This window comes from Nelumbo lutea, chromosome 5, assembly GCF_056320005.1.
Source record: "Nelumbo lutea isolate HS-2025 chromosome 5, American lotus-T2T, whole genome shotgun sequence".
NCBI lineage: Eukaryota > Viridiplantae > Streptophyta > Magnoliopsida > Proteales > Nelumbonaceae > Nelumbo > Nelumbo lutea.
The window spans coordinates 9638983-9656265 of record NC_142688.1 but is presented as its reverse complement, the minus strand read 5'-3'; the positions used below and the strand labels follow the sequence as shown (position 1 = coordinate 9656265).

Here is a 17283-nt window from a genome sequence, read left to right as displayed (position 1 = left end):
CTCTTCTTATTGGCCCAAAATAATTAATATCTGACCCACACCCACACCCCATTCTAAACCCATAAATTACAACATGGTCCTTGTTTTGGAATGGTAGAATACTGATATGTTTCATTCTATTGCCAATGGGCATATTTATACAGTAAGCTGCTGCAATAAATAAAAAGAAGGAAAAATAGAAAGAAAAGAAAATAGAAAGAAGAAAAAATAGAAAGAAGAGAAAATAGAAAGTAGAAAAATAGAAAGAAAAAACTTTCTAAATCAATCCTTCCACAATCCTAGGAATATATACAATTCTATTTTCAGATCTGAACCAATAACCCCACGTTTTCCAACACTCCCCCTCAAGCTGGTGAATAGAGATCCTCCATTCCCAGCTTGGCTATAATTCTCCGAAAGTCTGTACTATTGAGCCCTTTAGTAAGTACATCGGCCAGTTGTCCTTTTGTAGACACATAGGGAGTGCAAATCAACTTGTTGTCCAGTTTCTCTTTTATAAAGTGTCGGTCAATTTCGATGTGCTTCGTCCTGTCATGTTGAACAGGATTGTGAGAAATATTGATGGCTGACTTGTTGTCACAATATAGTTTCATAGGCTCTTCTCGTGGAATCTTTAGGTCTTCTAAAATTATCTTCAACCAGAGTAATTCACACACTCCTTGTGCCATAGCCCTGAATTCTGCCTCTGCACTTGACCGAAACACTACATTTTGCTTCTTACTCCTCCAAGTGACTAAGTTTCCTCCTAAGAAGGTACAGTAACCAGAAGTGGACCGTCTATCTACTGGAGATCCTGCATAATCGGCATCTGTATATGCTTCAAGAGTCAGTCCTCCATTTCTTCTGAATAAAATTCCTTTTCCTGGATTGGCTTTCAAATAGTGTAGAATTCGATGAGCAGCCTGCAGATGAACTTCTTTAGGATTATGCATAAACTGACTTATTACACTTACAGCATATGCAATATCCGGTCGTGTATGTGCAAGATAAATGAGTTTTCCAACTAGTCTTTGGAACATTTCCTTGTCTACACTTGCACTCTCGTGGGCTTCTCCAAGTTTATGATTGGGATCTATAGGCGTGGAAGCTGGTTTACATGCCATATTTCCTGTTTCTCTCAAAAGATCAACAGCATACTTTTGTTGAGAGATAAAGATGCCTCGTTTAGAATGTGCAACTTCAATTCCAAGAAAATACTTTAGTCTCCCCAAGTCTTTTATCTCAAATTCTCTAGCAAGGCAGTTTTTCAATGCTTCCTTCTCCTTTTTATCATTCCCAGTAACGATTATATCATCCACATAGACTAATAGTGCAATAACTCCCCCTGAGGCTGTGTGTTTGATAAACAATGTGTGGTTGCCTTGACTTTGCTTGTAACCTATACTCAGCATTACCTTCGTAAACCTTCCAAACCATGTTCTCGGAGATTGTTTGAGACCGTATAGTGCTTTCTTCAACCGACAAGCTTTGTTCCCTTTAATGCCTTCTCCAAAACTCGGTGGAATGTCCATGTATATCTCCTCTTCTAGATCACCATGGAGAAACACATTTTTTACATCAAACTGTTGCAAATCCCAATTATAGTTAGCAGCCAACGACAGTAACACCCTTACTGTATTCATTTTAGCTACTGGGGCAAAAGTCTCCTGATAATCTACCCCATAAGTCTGTGTATATCCCTTGGCTACCAGGCGTGCTTTGTACCTTCCTAATGACCCATCAGATTTGTACTTAATTGTGAACACCCATTTACAACCTACCGTCTTCTTGTTTCTTGGTAGATCCACAACTTCCCATGTGTTGTTTTTTTCTAATGCCTCTATTTCCACTCTCATGGCTTTTCTCCATTCCTTATTAGAAAGTGCCTCGGCTAGAGTATTAGGAATTGGAATGGTGTTAAGGCTGGCTAGAAAACTTTTATGGGATTTAGAGAATCTTTGGAATGATACATATTTGGCTAAAGGGTACAATGGGCATTTGGTACATTCTCTAGTTCATCTTCTCAGTGCAATAGGTAGGTCATACTCATACTCAGACTGTGAAGGTGTAGGTTCAAGATCTAAGGATCCCTCAGTTCTAGGATTAGGAGTTGAATCTTGGACTTGCACAGGTTGAGGATATGGATTTTCCCTCCTAGAGTAAACCTGCATATATCTCACATTATCATGCACATCATTCGTGAGGTTAACAGTGTCCGAATTTGGTTCAATGGTCAGGTTGTTTGACTCTTGTTGAGACTCGGGAATGTGGGGCTCAGAGGAATGTGACTTAGAGGGATGTGATTCTTGACGATTGAATGTCTGTGAGGAGGGTAAAACATCTAGGGAGAGTAGATCCGAAGCCTTATCTTCCATTAATGAGGGTTTCCCCTGAAGATAAGGTTGAGTGAAAAAAGATTTTCCTTCCTCAAATGTGACATCGATGGAGGTGTAGAATTTTCTGGTGGCTGGATGATAACATTTATAACCTTTCTGAGTTGGGGAATATCCCAAGAAGACACACCTGATTGCTCGTGGGTCTAATTTTCCCTTATTATGGACATGAACAAAGGTAGTGCAGCCAAAAATTCTTGGTGTGAGATTATTTGAGACTCGAATATCAGGGTAAAATTGAGAAAGGACTTGTATTGGGCTTCAGTTGTCAAGAACTTTAGATGGTAGTCTATTTATGGTGTAGGCAGTATTAAGGACAGCTTCACCTCAATATTGTTTTAGCACTTGATTTTGAAAGAGAAAGGCCCGGGTGGTTTGCAAAAGATGGCCATTTTTTCTCTCAGCTACCCCATTCTGTTGGGGAGTGTTAACACAGGAGGATTCATGCACAATGCCTTCTTTCTGAAAAAATGGGGACAAATTCTGATTAAAATAATCTGTAGCATTATCAGATCGAAACCTTTTAATTCTCACACCAAACTGAGTTTGGACCATGTTATGAAAGTTGGGAAGAATCGTACCCACATCAGATTTAGACTTAAGAAGAAAAATCCATGTGACCCTAGTGCAATCATCAATAAAGGTGACGAACCATCTGGAACCAGTAATGTTGGGAATTTGATAAGGGCCCCATATATCCGAATGAATCAAATAAAAAGGAGTTGAAGATCTTTTATTGTTGATTAGGAAAGAAACCCTTTTGTGCTTAGCAAGTTCACAAACATCGCAATGAAAGGTTTCAACATCAATTCCTTTAAACAAGGAAGGAAGCATTGTTTCTAAAATAGGAAATGAAGGATGATCAAAACAGAAATGATGACACCAAATTAAATATTTATTGGAGGTAGATAAGAATGACTCGTGTGTGACATGCATAACAGTGTGAGATGATTTGTTGGTTGCTTCAAGGTAGTAGAGTCCATCTCTTTCCTTAGCAAGTCCAATATTCTTCCCCGAAACCTAGTCCTGAAATACACAGTAAGAAGGGAAGAACACAACATTGCAGTTCACATCCTGGGTGAGTTTATGTATAGAGATAAGGCTAGTGGATAACTTAGGAACATGAAGCACATTTTTAAGTAATAGGGATGGAGTAATTTGAATATTCCCAATCTCTGCCACTGTGGTGAAAGAACCATCAGCAACAGAAATTTTTCTATTACTAGGACAGGGTGTATAGGTGAGAAAATGTAGTGAAGAGGGTGTCATGTGGTCAGTGACTCCAGAATCAAGAATCCATGGAAAAACACTAGTCGAGGCATGTAATCCTAGAGATAAAGACTCACCTGAGAGAGCAAGAGAGGTAGAACCACTTCCAGGTTTCAAGGATTTCAGGAAGCACCTTAGCCTTTCAATTTCTTCATCATTAAATGGTCCCTGACTAGATGTGGGAAGTTTCCCATGAAGTTTCCAGCACCGATCTTTCGTGTGTCTGGGCTTCTTGCAATAGGTGCACCAGAGGTTATCGTTAGAGTCACGGGTGGTTGTGTCACGAGCCAAGTTGTGATTGTTCTCACCCTTTGAACCACTGTAACTTCCTCCCCTTGCCACCATGACTGAGCCTTCGGGATCTTTAGGCTCAAGCATGATTCCACGGCGGCTTTCCTCAGCTCTGACAAGGGCTATGACTTCATTCAATGGAGGCACTTCTTCTTTGCCAAGAATTTGTATTCGGACCTGATCAAATTCAGCATTCAGTCCAACCAAAAAATCATACACCCCATCTCTTTCAATAAAATTCTTCAAGATCACAGCATCATCTGCGCACTTTGTCTCAAGAACCTGATAATGATCAAGCTCATGCCATAAATTTTGCAGCAGATTTGCATACTCTGTAACACTCCTGCTCCCTTGTTTGGCCGCCACAGTCTTCACTTTGACCTCATAGACACGAGCAGCATCATGGGCTTTGGAATAGGTTTGTCGAACAGCATCCCAAATAGCCTTTGCAGAGGGAAGAAACATACAAGCATCACTGATCTCGGGTGTCATTGAACTCCACAACCATGACATAATCATGGAGTCCTCTTCGTCCCAAGCATCAAAATTTGGCTCGCCCAACCTTGGTCCTGTTCCAAGGAGGTGACTAATTTTTCCTTTTCCCTTCAAATAGGTATGCACTAGTTGTGACCACTTCAAGTAATTCTGGCCATTCAGTCTATATGTTGCCTGAATATTCTGCAAATCACCAGTGTGAGGATGAGAATTTGTTGCTCCTTCATCGGTTTGGTCGGGAGCACTTGTTGCAGTCATGTCGGACATTGTTAATGGAGGAAAAATAAGGCTAGCAGGAAAGGAGAATAAAGGAACACTTCTGGTTACAGATCAACACTGGAGGCCAGAAGAGAAAAACACAAAAAACCGGCAATGAAGGACGAAAAAATCTCAAGGTTGACAAACCTAGAGCTCTGATACCATGTTTTGGAATGGTAGAATACTGATATGTTTCATTCTATTGCCAATGGGCATATTTATACAGTAAGCTGCTGCAATAAATAGAAAGAAAGAAAAATATAAAGAAAAGAAAATAGAAAGAAGAAAAAATAGAAAGAAGAGAAAATAGAAAGTACAAAAATAGAAAGAAAGAAATAGAAAGAAAAAACTTTCTAAATCAATCCTACCACAATCCTAGGAATATATACAATTCTATTTTCAGATCTGAACCAGTAACCCCACATTTTCCAATAGTCCTTCAAGTTTTCCAAAATTACAGATTCACTCTCGTGTGATCCCAACCCCTCAACTTCCTCCTCCCCCTGTTGCCCTAACTATTAATCTTCCCTTTCCTCAGCAAAATCCTAATCTTCATTACCTCCCCCACTTTCCTTCCTCTTTCTCTATCCATGCTCTTACACGAAGTGAAGGTGGGATCACTACTTCTCACCACAATCCTTAGCTCGTATATCTCCCCAGAATAAATCAAGAAGCATTGGAATTGACCTGGTATCTCTACTTCTCACCACAATCCTTGGTCTGTTGCAAAAGTCAAAACGCTTGAATGTCCCATAGGCATTCCCAATTTCTATAAACACTTGAGTGCTCCACACATGCAACGAAATACCAAACACCTCAATCCAAACAAATGTCTTCTTGACTGCAATTTTCCCTACCTTTGGAACCCATCTATCTAGTCTTTAGCTCTAGGCATCTCTGTTGCCTTCTCTACATCAATCATGAGAAACCCAAATGAAACCATTCAAATCCTGGCCATCTCTCAACATATACACTATCAGGATCTAAAAATAAAAATCTTCCAACTAAGCATCTATGAAGAAATTCCAACCATTCCTCTAAGAATCTCAAATCCTTCACTACAACCTTTTTCAAAGCCATACTGTGATACTGATTAGCGGTCACTGCTGCGACATCAACCGTTCCTCTAAAACTAATGATCAGAAGTCACCATTGCAACATCAACCGCTCCCCTAACACTCCAAGACCATCATTGTAGTTCACTTTTCCTTCTTTTGTTTACGTTTCCTTCGTATATTGTAGCAAAAAATAAATAAAGCAGTTAAAGAGGGTATCAGAGTATAGAGGAAGAACCAACATCTTTCTGATGAAAAGGAAATGGAAGAGTGTCTAAGGCTATTAAGGAGCTTCATCTAGATCAAGAGAGGGGAGATGTGTCTAAGGATGACAAAGCTATGAGATGGACTGTGAAGCAAAAATTTGACCGATTGGCTATAAAGGTGAAATTAGATGGAGGCAAAGAGCAAAAATTAAGTAGTTGAAGGCAAGTGATACAAATTCAGCCTTCATTTATAAGATGGTGAATGCGAGAAATAGGACCAATTCTATTCACTGCTTGAGAAATGGTGAGGAAGTTGGGGAGCCTGAAGCTACCATCAAAAAAAATAGCTATTGACTAGAAGGGATGGGAAATGATAGCACTTGATGTGATGAAGGGTTTGGTGATTTTTTGTAGAGATTATAAGAGCTGATCTCTTGTTTGCGAGTATCTTTATATTGTGTATCCTATGTACTATATCATTGTACGTTGTTCTTATTGTTCTTTTATTTTTTCTTATACTTGAGAAGGGTACAATAGTCCTTTTTCATCTTTTGTATCTCATTAGTATATAAGACAACTTGCTTGGGCATGTGACACATGAGACACACCTATCCCTAAGTCAGAAGGTGCTACACATGCAAGGGATTTTAGGCCAATCGGCTGACATAACAGCTTCTATAAAATAATTGCTAAGGTGTTGGCTCAAAGAATGAAGAAGGTTCTTGGGTCTATAATTTCAAAGTAGCAAAATGCCTTCATCTTAGGTAGACAAATGATGGACAATGTCTTAGTGGCAAATGAGATTATTGGCTCAAGGAAAAGAGAAGGGAGACCATGATTGTTGCACAAGATGACTTGAAGAAAGCTTATGATAATGTTAACTGGTACTGATTGGACTATGTCCTCGAGAGGATGAATTTCAGGCAAAAGTGGAGGAACTGGATCTAGGAATGTGTCACTACTGTGAAATTCTCTATCTTAGTGAATGGGCAAGCCTCCAGTTTCTTTAAGAGCTCAAAAGGACTAAGACAGGGGGATCCCCTCTCCCCTCTGCTTTTTATTTGTGTGAGGGAGGCGCTTACTCAATTCATTAAGAGAGATGTCAATTTAGGGCTTTTGGAGGGCTTTGGTGTTTCACCAACTGGAGAGAAGGTTCAGGTCCTACATTTTGCCAATGATACAATATTTTTCCTTTGCAACTCACTAAACCAGCTTTCTATCTTAAAGAGAAACTTAACGATCATGTCGCTTGTAGAATTAGAGCAAAGTTGTTGAAATGGTTAGGTGCATATGGTATGTTGTATGACCAGTATAACTAGTGAGACTAAAAGGAAAAATGAGCACATTAGAGAGGACTTTAGAGTAGCTCTGATTAGTGATAAGATGCAAGAAAGGTGAACTGAGATAGTTTGATTGTGTGCCAGACTGACAACCATTGAATGCACCAGTGAGGAGTGGTTTAGTGCAAGTAGAAGGCTTTAAAAAAGCAAAGGGAAGGTCAAAAAATACAACATAAGTGTTGTTTAGATTTTTTTGTCCTAATCATAGGAGGTTGGGACTAATATTCCCCTATATAAGATGGTTGGCTTTGTGATTTTGGTGGCAGTTTGTTTATTTTATGGTTAGGGATTATAAATCAATTGTATTTTTATTGCCTATTTAGTGGAAAAAGAGATCTACTGAACCTTGAGATTTAATCTTTGGAAAAAAAAAAAAAAAAAGAAAAAAATATCAGCAAGTGAATTTAATCAATGGCAAAGATAATTTGATAAGGGCAAAGGAAGAGATAAAATCAACCCACAGAATTGAGACTTAATCAACCGAAAGATCTCCATTTTCCTAATACAAACCAAACCTCAACCTGAGTGCCAGCAAGCCCATCAGCCATCAAATTGGCAGGTTTACAAATCCATCCAAACAAGATGTTCAACATGATAGCTAAAGATGTAGGAATTAGTTTTTCTTTGAAAATGGTTACATTCACATTAATATAATGACGTTTGAGAGTCATCTCTTCTATAACCAAATAAATTCCTAAGAGGAGCCAAAGATCTTCTCTATAGAAGCACTAAAAGCTCCATTCTAAAGAAAAAAAAATGTAATTTTGTGATAACTCTTAAGCACTAAAAGCTCCATTCTTGGATGTATTTATGTTCTTGGACGTGTCTTTAACAGATTGGGTAATCACTGACGCAGCACCTTACAGTGATTCCATTGCAGAGCTACCCTCTTTTATATTTGTTTATTTGCTAAGTTGCCGATCATATAGTAACTTCCTTACAATAAAACTAGAACAATTTCGAAACTCTCAGGCGACTAATTAATCTTGCCAGCATTTGTTCAAAGAATGCTGGCGGCCCTGTATATAAGTGATCGTAATCTCATCAGTATCTGTGAGGCTTCTAGTGATAGAGTCGTTACTCAACTAACCTACATTCAAAATATATGCATCAAAATAGCTAATGATCCAGATAACGAATCAAAACGATAAAGAATAATTTTTCTTTTTGGGGGGGGCATACTCCAACAAGAGGAAAGGCGATGGCGATGAAGGCATTCTGAAGAGGTTTCACTGTCGGTTTGGGGAGTAAATATGGGCAAGAAGCGGCAGCAAGAAGCAAAGCCGTCGAACAGCAGCACAACTGCAAATGCTCCCGAAGGAAATTAGCCAGGTCATACCATCCAATTGCTTTAGCGAAGCGGAGAACGGCTTCCTGTGATTTATTTAGCTTGGCATCCTCGCCGTGATGATGATGGCCGTGGTGATGGTGATGGTGATTGTCACTGTGTTGATGGTGACTGTGGTGGTGATCGTGGTCATCGTGATGACGATTGTCTTGGCCCTGAGCAACACAATGGATCGCCCAGTATCGCAGTGACGGAGAATTAAGCGAGTAATGGAATGGTTTGCGAGGTAGAGAGGAAAATGAGATTTGGTTATATATGGAATTGATCGAACAGACGCCCCTTCTTCTTCTCCTGGAACTCGGTATACAGAATGTTTTACTTGCTCCGATTGCAAAAGAAACAGCTTCCATCATCTCAAGTTCGAAAATTCCCTCTTTTTTTTCGGGTACAAATTTCAAGTCATCAAGTAGCAGATGAAAGAATACGGGGCAAATTTAGTGGAAAGAGAAGCCGGCAGCGATGACTCGGGAGAGCGAATTAGAGACTCTAGCTCTGGGGAGCCCGGAGAGCGGAGAGGTGGGAGTGGGGACTTTCGGTACCTTTCAGCCGTGGCTTTTGTTTATTGTTTGATTGGGTGTTGTCATATCCTCCACATCATGTGCTCATGCGACTTCAAAGAAGACGATTCACGATGCTCCCATCCTTCCGAATTCACATCACTCTCTTGCGACTCCCAATCAAACATGGGCACGTCGACGTCGCAAGGTAATCACTAAAATCGGAAACCAGATCTGCTCCTCATTCAGGGCGCCTCACACCGACCTCACAGGCACATCTCACTTTACATTGGAAACATCGTCCGTATTTATACGTTATTATTCACTGGAAATATTCCCCATACATGGTGATATCTGCATGTGAGATCGGTGTGAGACGCCTTGTGTAAAGAGCAGATCCCAAATCCTCGCAACAACTTTTCTCGATAGAGGAAGGGGTAATGAAATCCTCATAAGTCATTCGAGCCAGTCAAAAGCTCTGGCACGAGATAATTTCTTCTTATTAGCGAGATAAAGATCTATCTATCGTTAACATTGGGAGAAGCATGGCTCGGTTTCCTGGTGTGAATCGGTGTTGGATGCCGAGTGTAGAGTTATTAGACGTGGCATCAAGTAATAAGTTCATTAACAAGCTCTGGTTGTGGATGGATATTCGGGAAGCAGTCAATGTAGTGAAAGACAGCCTCTCCCTGATCCCTCAGATGACTAACCAGCTGATTAGTGATTAGTAACTTTCAAGGTTTCAACAATTCATCGATGAGCAGGAAGATGAACGGCGTGGCTTATGAGGCAATATAAAGCATGAAATACCTCGGGGGATTCTCTTATTTGAATCCCGGGAGTAGTCCTCAATGGCTCATCAACATTATTTGATTATTGTACAACATACTCCGCGTCTGATTTCACAATTCAGTAAAGCTTGCTTTATTATCAAAAAAATTTATCTTTCCAAAAAAAAAATCAAAAAAAAACAAGTCTTGTTGATCATGGTTGCAGCATATATGCTCTGTCTTGATAATCTTGTAAAACTTAAATAAAGTCCTTTTTGCAACAAATAAACAAATATAAAAAAATATTTTTTATACCCATAAAAAAAGTCTTTGAACGTCAAAAATACTTAATTTATTACGTGAACCATAAAAAGAAAATGGTTGCTTTTGGACTAGGGATGGAGAGTGATATTAGCTCGGCTCAACACTTTAGTTGTTAAGAGAGACCTGAAATCATAAGAGGCGTAAAAGGCCCCGGGGTGATATCATAGGGAAATGGACTTTGACGGTTAAGTCAATAACACCAAGGGAAAATAAAGTGAGTTGAAAAGCCTAATGAGTTGAGTTGATAGCTCGTGTTGAGAACTAGAAAGCTCTATGTGATGAATTTGAATAGCTCGTAGGGGGAGCTGGAGAGCTCCGTGTGATGAGTTGAAGAGCTCATAGGGGGGAGCTAGAGAGCTCCATGTGATGAGCTAGGTAGCTCGTAGGAGGAACTCGTGAACTCCATATGTTGAGTTGAAGAGCTCATAGGAGGAGCTGTTGAGCTCCATGTGATGAGTTGAAGAGCTCATAGGGGGGAGCTAGAGAGCTCCATGCGATGAGCTGAATAGCTCGTTGGGGGAACTCGTGAGCTCCATATGTTGAATTATAGAGCTCATAGGGGGGGGGGGCTGTTGAGCTCCATGTGGTAAGTTGAAAAGCTCGTAGGGGAGTTGGTGAGCTCCATGTGATGAGCTTGAGAGCTCGTATAGGGAGCTGGTGAGATCCATGTGACAAGCTGAAGAGCTCGTAGGAGGAGCTGATGAGTTCCATGTGATGAGCTGAATAGCTCGTAAGGGGAGCTAAAGAGCTCCACATGCCAAGGTGTTCGGCGTATCTTGTGCATAGTAGCATTATGCCCCTCCCGCCAAATGAATGAGGGCTCACCTATTTAAAGGGAATGGTCTTCATCCAAGAACCGACATGTCTCACACGTGATCGGAGCTTGGTCCACTTGTCACACCCTTGATTTACACGTTATATGCACATAGTAGGTAGTGAGCCTGCATGGATTGCGCTAGCATTGATGTTCTAATCAATTTGGCCACGTGTTGCTTTTGCATTCTATGAGTTGGTGTCAGTCAGCATGTCAAAACCAGATTATCTCATTAGGACTAGGTCAACTCATAGCTCGTTAGGGCCTGGTTAGCTCGTTAGGGCCTGGTTAGCTCGTTAAAACAAGTTAGCTTGTAGCTCATTAGGATCCGATCAACTCGTAACTCGTTAGGACCAGGTCAACTCATAGCTCATTAGGACCAGGTCAGCTCGTAGCTCTTCAAGACCATGTTCAATTGACAAGCCCCCAACATATTGCCACTTGACGGTTTCTAGCTGGTGGTCGATTCTGGCCTTATCAGGGACTGGGAGTGAATTCCCCGCCTCGCCCCAACCCCAATTATATATATAGCTTTATTTTATATTATTTATATCAAAATATATTTAAACTATTTTTATATCTTAAAAAAATTCATTAGTTTAAGTAAATCTAATTTTTTAATAATTTTAGTTTAAATTTCTGGAGGATTTGGTTCCCCAACAGAGACTCTGAATCTCCTGTTCGCAATAACTCCACCTATGCATACCCACAAAATACTAACTTTGTGTATTGGGAACATCTTTCCCCCATGATAATAACGTGTAAGAGGATGAGATGTTCCTCATGTGTAGCTGCAATATTATGTGGGTAAGTGTGTATAGAGTTGTCATGGGTGGGAAATCTAGACTCCCTAACAGGGAACCCATCTCCATCATGGATTGGGGATGGAAAGTCCTTTATCCCTGGTGTTATAGATGAGGATTTATTTCAAAGTCAGGGTTGAAAACGAATAATATAATCTCCACCCTGAACCATCCCCCATTGCCATTCCCATTTTGGGTAAACCTCAATATTTGTGTTTTTAAAGCCTGGAATTGGTTGAAATGCTTTAAAGCCTAAGTTTTAACAAAAAGTCTTTGTCATAAATAAAATACAATAAAATTAGGCCTTTGCACCAAAACAATCAAAATTGCTTATAAAATGTTATGGTGAAAGTCACCTTGCACCGCCAAAAGGCTACAAGAATTTTGTGTATTGAGATTTAAAAATGGTTTGGTTTCAAATTGTCATGTCTTTTTAAAAAGCAACTATCACCCAAAAATGCTTAAAAACACATATAGCTTCCTTTTTGTGTGTGTGTGTGTGTTTCCCATGGCCCATAACTCGAACAAACGAAAACTTATCAAACAGAGCCAATTTTAAAGCTTGTGTTGATTGCCTATAAAGCACATGACAAATTATTTGCTACTTAATCATGCACAACAATTGGATGAATATGTTAAGGGGGGTGATCGGAAACACACCCCTGATCTCCTACCCACAAAGTAGCTGTTTAGGAACGTTGTTGTTTCTTCATAAAATAACACCACATAAGAAATATGTTTTATGAGAAATTACATGCTTTTTGATTGGTAATTTTTCAAAAAAAAAAAACATTTTCTCATACCACGTCCAAGAAATCAAGAAAGTTGTGTCATGAGAAAACATCATTTTCTGGTGTTTTTCCGTTTTTATACAATTACTAGCAACGATGTGTTGATATGGTGTTGAAAAACACCCATGTGGCAGCAACAACAATGGTACCAAGTAGAAGATCTAAGAAAACATTCTATGAGAAAATGCCTCTCAAGAAACAACATCAATCCCAAACATTGCCAACGTTATCCCACATCCCTCTCACAAGATACTACCACTTGTATTGGGAATATCTCCCCGTGAATAACAAAGGAAACATTCCCAATGCATGCTTCTATTGTCTTGTATTCAAGGATGTGAGAAGTGTGGACAAGAGATCTAAGTTATGAACAACTTGGTTTGTTTGATTTTATTGATGTGGCTATTATTTTTGTTTATAAACACAAACCAAGTATGTTGTTCGAGTTCACATCAACACCCCATAGAGTGTGCCTCATGGGCATCCCATAGCACATCTGAACCGTGTACTAGAACATATCCCAAATGAAAAGTATGGGAAATGTTCCCTATGCATGTTGAGATGTTCATGTGGGGCTCTAATGTGATCTCATGTTGTTCGGGCACCCCCTAAATAATTGTAAATAATTTTTTTTTATGATTTCCCTTTAAATTTCTGCAATCTATACTATGTTCTAAAACTCAATTTCCACTTTAACTATTCATATTGCTTCTCAACCCTATTATAATTTTGTATATTTTTTATCTTTAAAAAAAGTTATAAGGTCATAGGTCTATTAAAGCTCACCCATAATCAATTCAATTAAGAAACTGAATGTAACATGAGCGCTCTTTTAAAACTGGTCTATGTATCACACAAGCTTCTTTTAGTATATGCATATTTCTAAATTGTATAAGGCTACTTGTTTTATAAAGAAAAAAATCTACGTTGTTGTCAGATTGACATGATATTGGAAAGGTTTTGACCAATCTCTCCATGCGCATGAATTTGATAAATACCACTTCATTGGTTAGCACTGTTATGATGTCAATTTTTTGTTACAAGTTTGTTTTTACTTGGTATCATAGTCAAACCTATTTTTTCTAAATTAAGAAAAATGTGAATTAAAGTAATTGTTGTGAGTCATTATCATTAAATAATAGTGTAAGGACAGAGAATTTATGCACTAGGTCCCTACAAAAATATTTATTGTCAAAAGTGGTGTACGATAATTGAATACCCCATACCACGAATGGAGACGAGATCTAGTCCTCACACCTTGCGCCTCACTAGCGCCTCACACGCACATCCTACCATGCATTGGGAACATCTCCCATACTTATTAGTGAATATTCACGGGCGATGTTCCCAATGCATGGTGGATGTGCCTGTGAGGCACCCATTTGTGGGGATATTAAAACTCAATTCACTCTACTAGCCCATCTACAAAAATGTCACGTTATCCATATTTTATGAAATACCTAAAGTGCCCATCAAGAAATGCCACTTTACCCATATTCTAAAATCCCCAAAATTTCCATTTCACTTGTGACTGGTAATTTTCAAATTTTCCTTCCCTATTCCCCATGTTCACTCCCGCCTTAATTTTCACCTCCGTTGAACAACCTAAATGTCTTCACTAAAAAATCTACAACACAATGCCTTCGACACTCTTCACCAGCATTGAGTTGTTGTTGCTTTTAGATTTTAATCTTTTTATAATGCACTTTCATCATATCATGCATAATCTATGATGCTATTTTTTATTCATTTTTTTTAAATTACATTGTTGATTATACACTAGCATATGATGCATTGTTACATGCAAGATCTATAAATACAATGAACCATGTCTAACTTGCAAGCAACCAGGTAGTCGAGCATGTCTTAGCCAACATTTAGGGATACAATCCGTACTAGTCACTAAAAGCAAGTATCCAATACTTGCTAACGTTTGACCACTTTCAAGTGTGTATTTATTGTTTATTAGTGTAATTTACCAACTGCATTGTCCTTAGTTTCAATAAATAAAACTATTGAAATCATATAACTCACCTATGACTCCATCCAACATGTGTATCTGTGAATTATGCCAGATGATTAAGAAAAAACTGAATTTAAGAAAAAAATCTAATAATGAATCTGATTATGTGAGTTTCGTCTGCCCCATCCTTTTACGGGTCGTGGCAAGGTTGTAGTGAATGGGTCCTGATATCCCCTTGTAAGTGTTAGAGGTGAATCTATGCTAGAGGAATCAAATTAAGTGAAAAGGGAAACTTAATGCATGTAAACTTTTATAATGATAATCTGATTTTGTGAGCGTCATTTGCTATTGTCCATGCGTATTGTGCCACAAGGTTGTGACAAACGGGTAAGTAAATCCCTTTACACTTTCGATATCCCATTGAGAGCATTGGAGGTGAATCCATACCAGAGGAATCAAATTATGTGGAAAGGGGAACTAGAGATACATCAAAAATTTCACTACTAATGTGGTTTTTGTAAGTATTGCTCGCCACTTTTCATGTGTATCCTGTCGTGGGGTTGTGACGAAGAAGTAAAGTAAAACCCCCTTATCATCCTGATATATTTTCGGAAGCATTATAAGCATGGTTTTTAAAACTAGACCAGACCAGACATTCAAATCGAAAAAACCGAGAATTGGTCCTCAAAAACTGGACTTCCCCCCCAAAACCATTGATTTTGGTCAGCGAACTGCTGAACCAAGCGGTTAACCGTTTGAACGGTTTTGACCATTTTTTATTTATTTTTGTTTTCTTGTCAAAATGGGCCGAGTGTTTGATTCGAACGGTCTGACCATTCGACTCGATAACTGGACTCTTGACTAGTTTGATCATCGGATCGGTTTTAAAAGCCACGGTTAGAAGTGAATCCATGTTAGAAGAGTCAAATTAAGTGCGAAAAAAGATTGACTGCACATAAACTTTTGCATAGTTGATATGGTTTTCTAAGCATCGTCTGTTGACGTCCATGCGTATCCCGCCACGAGGTTGGAATGCACTAATCATGTAAACCCCACTTACCATCCCGATATCCTTTCAAAAACGTTGGAAGTGAATCCGTGTTAAATGAATCTGATTAAGTGGAAAAGAGAAACCAGATATACATAAACTTTTTGCATCGCTAATATGATTTTGTGAGTGTTGTATGTTGCTATTCATGCGTATCGCACTATGGAGTTGTGACGAATGGGTCAATTAAACCCCATTACCATTCCAATATCCTTTCAAAGCATTTAAGGTGAGTAAACTTTTACACCATAGTTTTGATTTTGTAAACGCCATCTGTGCGTATCCCAACGTGAGATTGTGACGAATGAATCAAGTAAACCCCCTTACCGTCCTAAAATATTCTTGGAAGTTTTGAAGGCGAGTCCATGCCAGATGAATCAAATTAAATTCGTATAAATATCTCTATATTATCATCTACTACAATTTGAAATAAAAATAATATAAATTCAATTATAAAGAGGATTTTTATTGTTGGACAAATTTATAAGGCATATAAATGTTCCAAACAATCTAGTGATGGTGGTTGCTATTAACTTCAAGGTATAACTTGGCTTAACTTTCATAATTCATGTGCCCAAGGTCACATGGTCAATGAAAACTTTGGAATTTTTTAGTAATTTCACAATTCATCGTAATTCCTACCATTTGAGCCAAAGTTGTCGAACCGTTCGAACCGGAAACCATTTAGGCAATCGGTTTCGTTTTACCCCAAACATGGTATTCGATAAAAATTGTTGAATTAGTCAATGAGTCGTTGACCCGGACGGTTTGACTGTTGAACCATTCGACCCGGATAACGGTTTGCAGTTTAGGGCAATAATGAAAAGAGAGCGAGTGAAGAACTCTTAGATCTGAAATCTATTGGAGAAAGAGAGATAAGTTGAGGAGTTAAGGGATGCGTAAGACTGAGAGATCTGAGAGAGCATGTCATAGATCTAAGAGATCTGAGATATACTAGAATCTAGATGATAGATTTGAGAGAGAGAGAGAGTGAGATTTGAGATTGAGAGAAATCTCATATCTACTTTCGTCGCCACCACTGTAGTTCACCATTGTCATCGCCGCCGTCGCCATCACCGTTGTAGCCTGCAAGTGACCTCCTCCTCCTCCTCTCCTTCTTCTTCTTCTTCTAAACTCTTTCAGCCATCGACAACTTCTCACATCTCTCTCACCCTCAAACACTCAAACCTTTTTTTATCTTGTATTTATATGCATCTTACCCTAATATTCCAATCTAATGGATAAGATGACATATCACTAACTACAATATTTAAATCGTTCGAACCGCTGACCCAGAAATCGGTGGCCAAAACAGTTCCGTTTCTATGTCATTTTTTAAAACCTTGATTTAAGCCACCTAAATTAGTCACTGAAACTACTAAAGACATTTTTTCCTATTTGGCATTAGCTTCCTTGGTTAATAATTCAATAAAAAAACTGAGATTAGCAATGTACATTGGGCGAACACCACTTGGTTGAACAACCAATTCATTTCATTGATGACTTAATGTACAATCAATGCCAAAAATCGAATGTAGAACATATATTCAATTCCAAATGATGTTTTAAATGAATTCGACATAAACCCTATGTAGTAGAAATTTCAAATACCTTGATTTTGAGTTACAACAACTCACAC

General features: G+C 38.8%; 1 protein-coding gene across 2 annotated transcripts in view; it reads right to left on the bottom strand.

Annotated features, from left to right (window-relative positions):
• The window catches only part of HMA1 (heavy metal atpase 1), a 101498-nt gene extending 92179 nt beyond the window's left edge, over positions 1-9319 (bottom strand). Inside the window, exon 1 of one of the 2 annotated variants that reach the window (XM_088943810.1) lies at positions 8469-9319. In XM_088943810.1, coding sequence (XP_088799936.1) covers positions 8469-8987 — 519 coding nt within the window. In that variant the 5' untranslated portion in view covers positions 8988-9319. The remainder of the gene's footprint in view (positions 1-8468) is intronic. The other variant, XM_088943811.1, reaches the window with a different exon arrangement.
• Positions 9320-17283: the final 7964 nt, after the last annotated feature.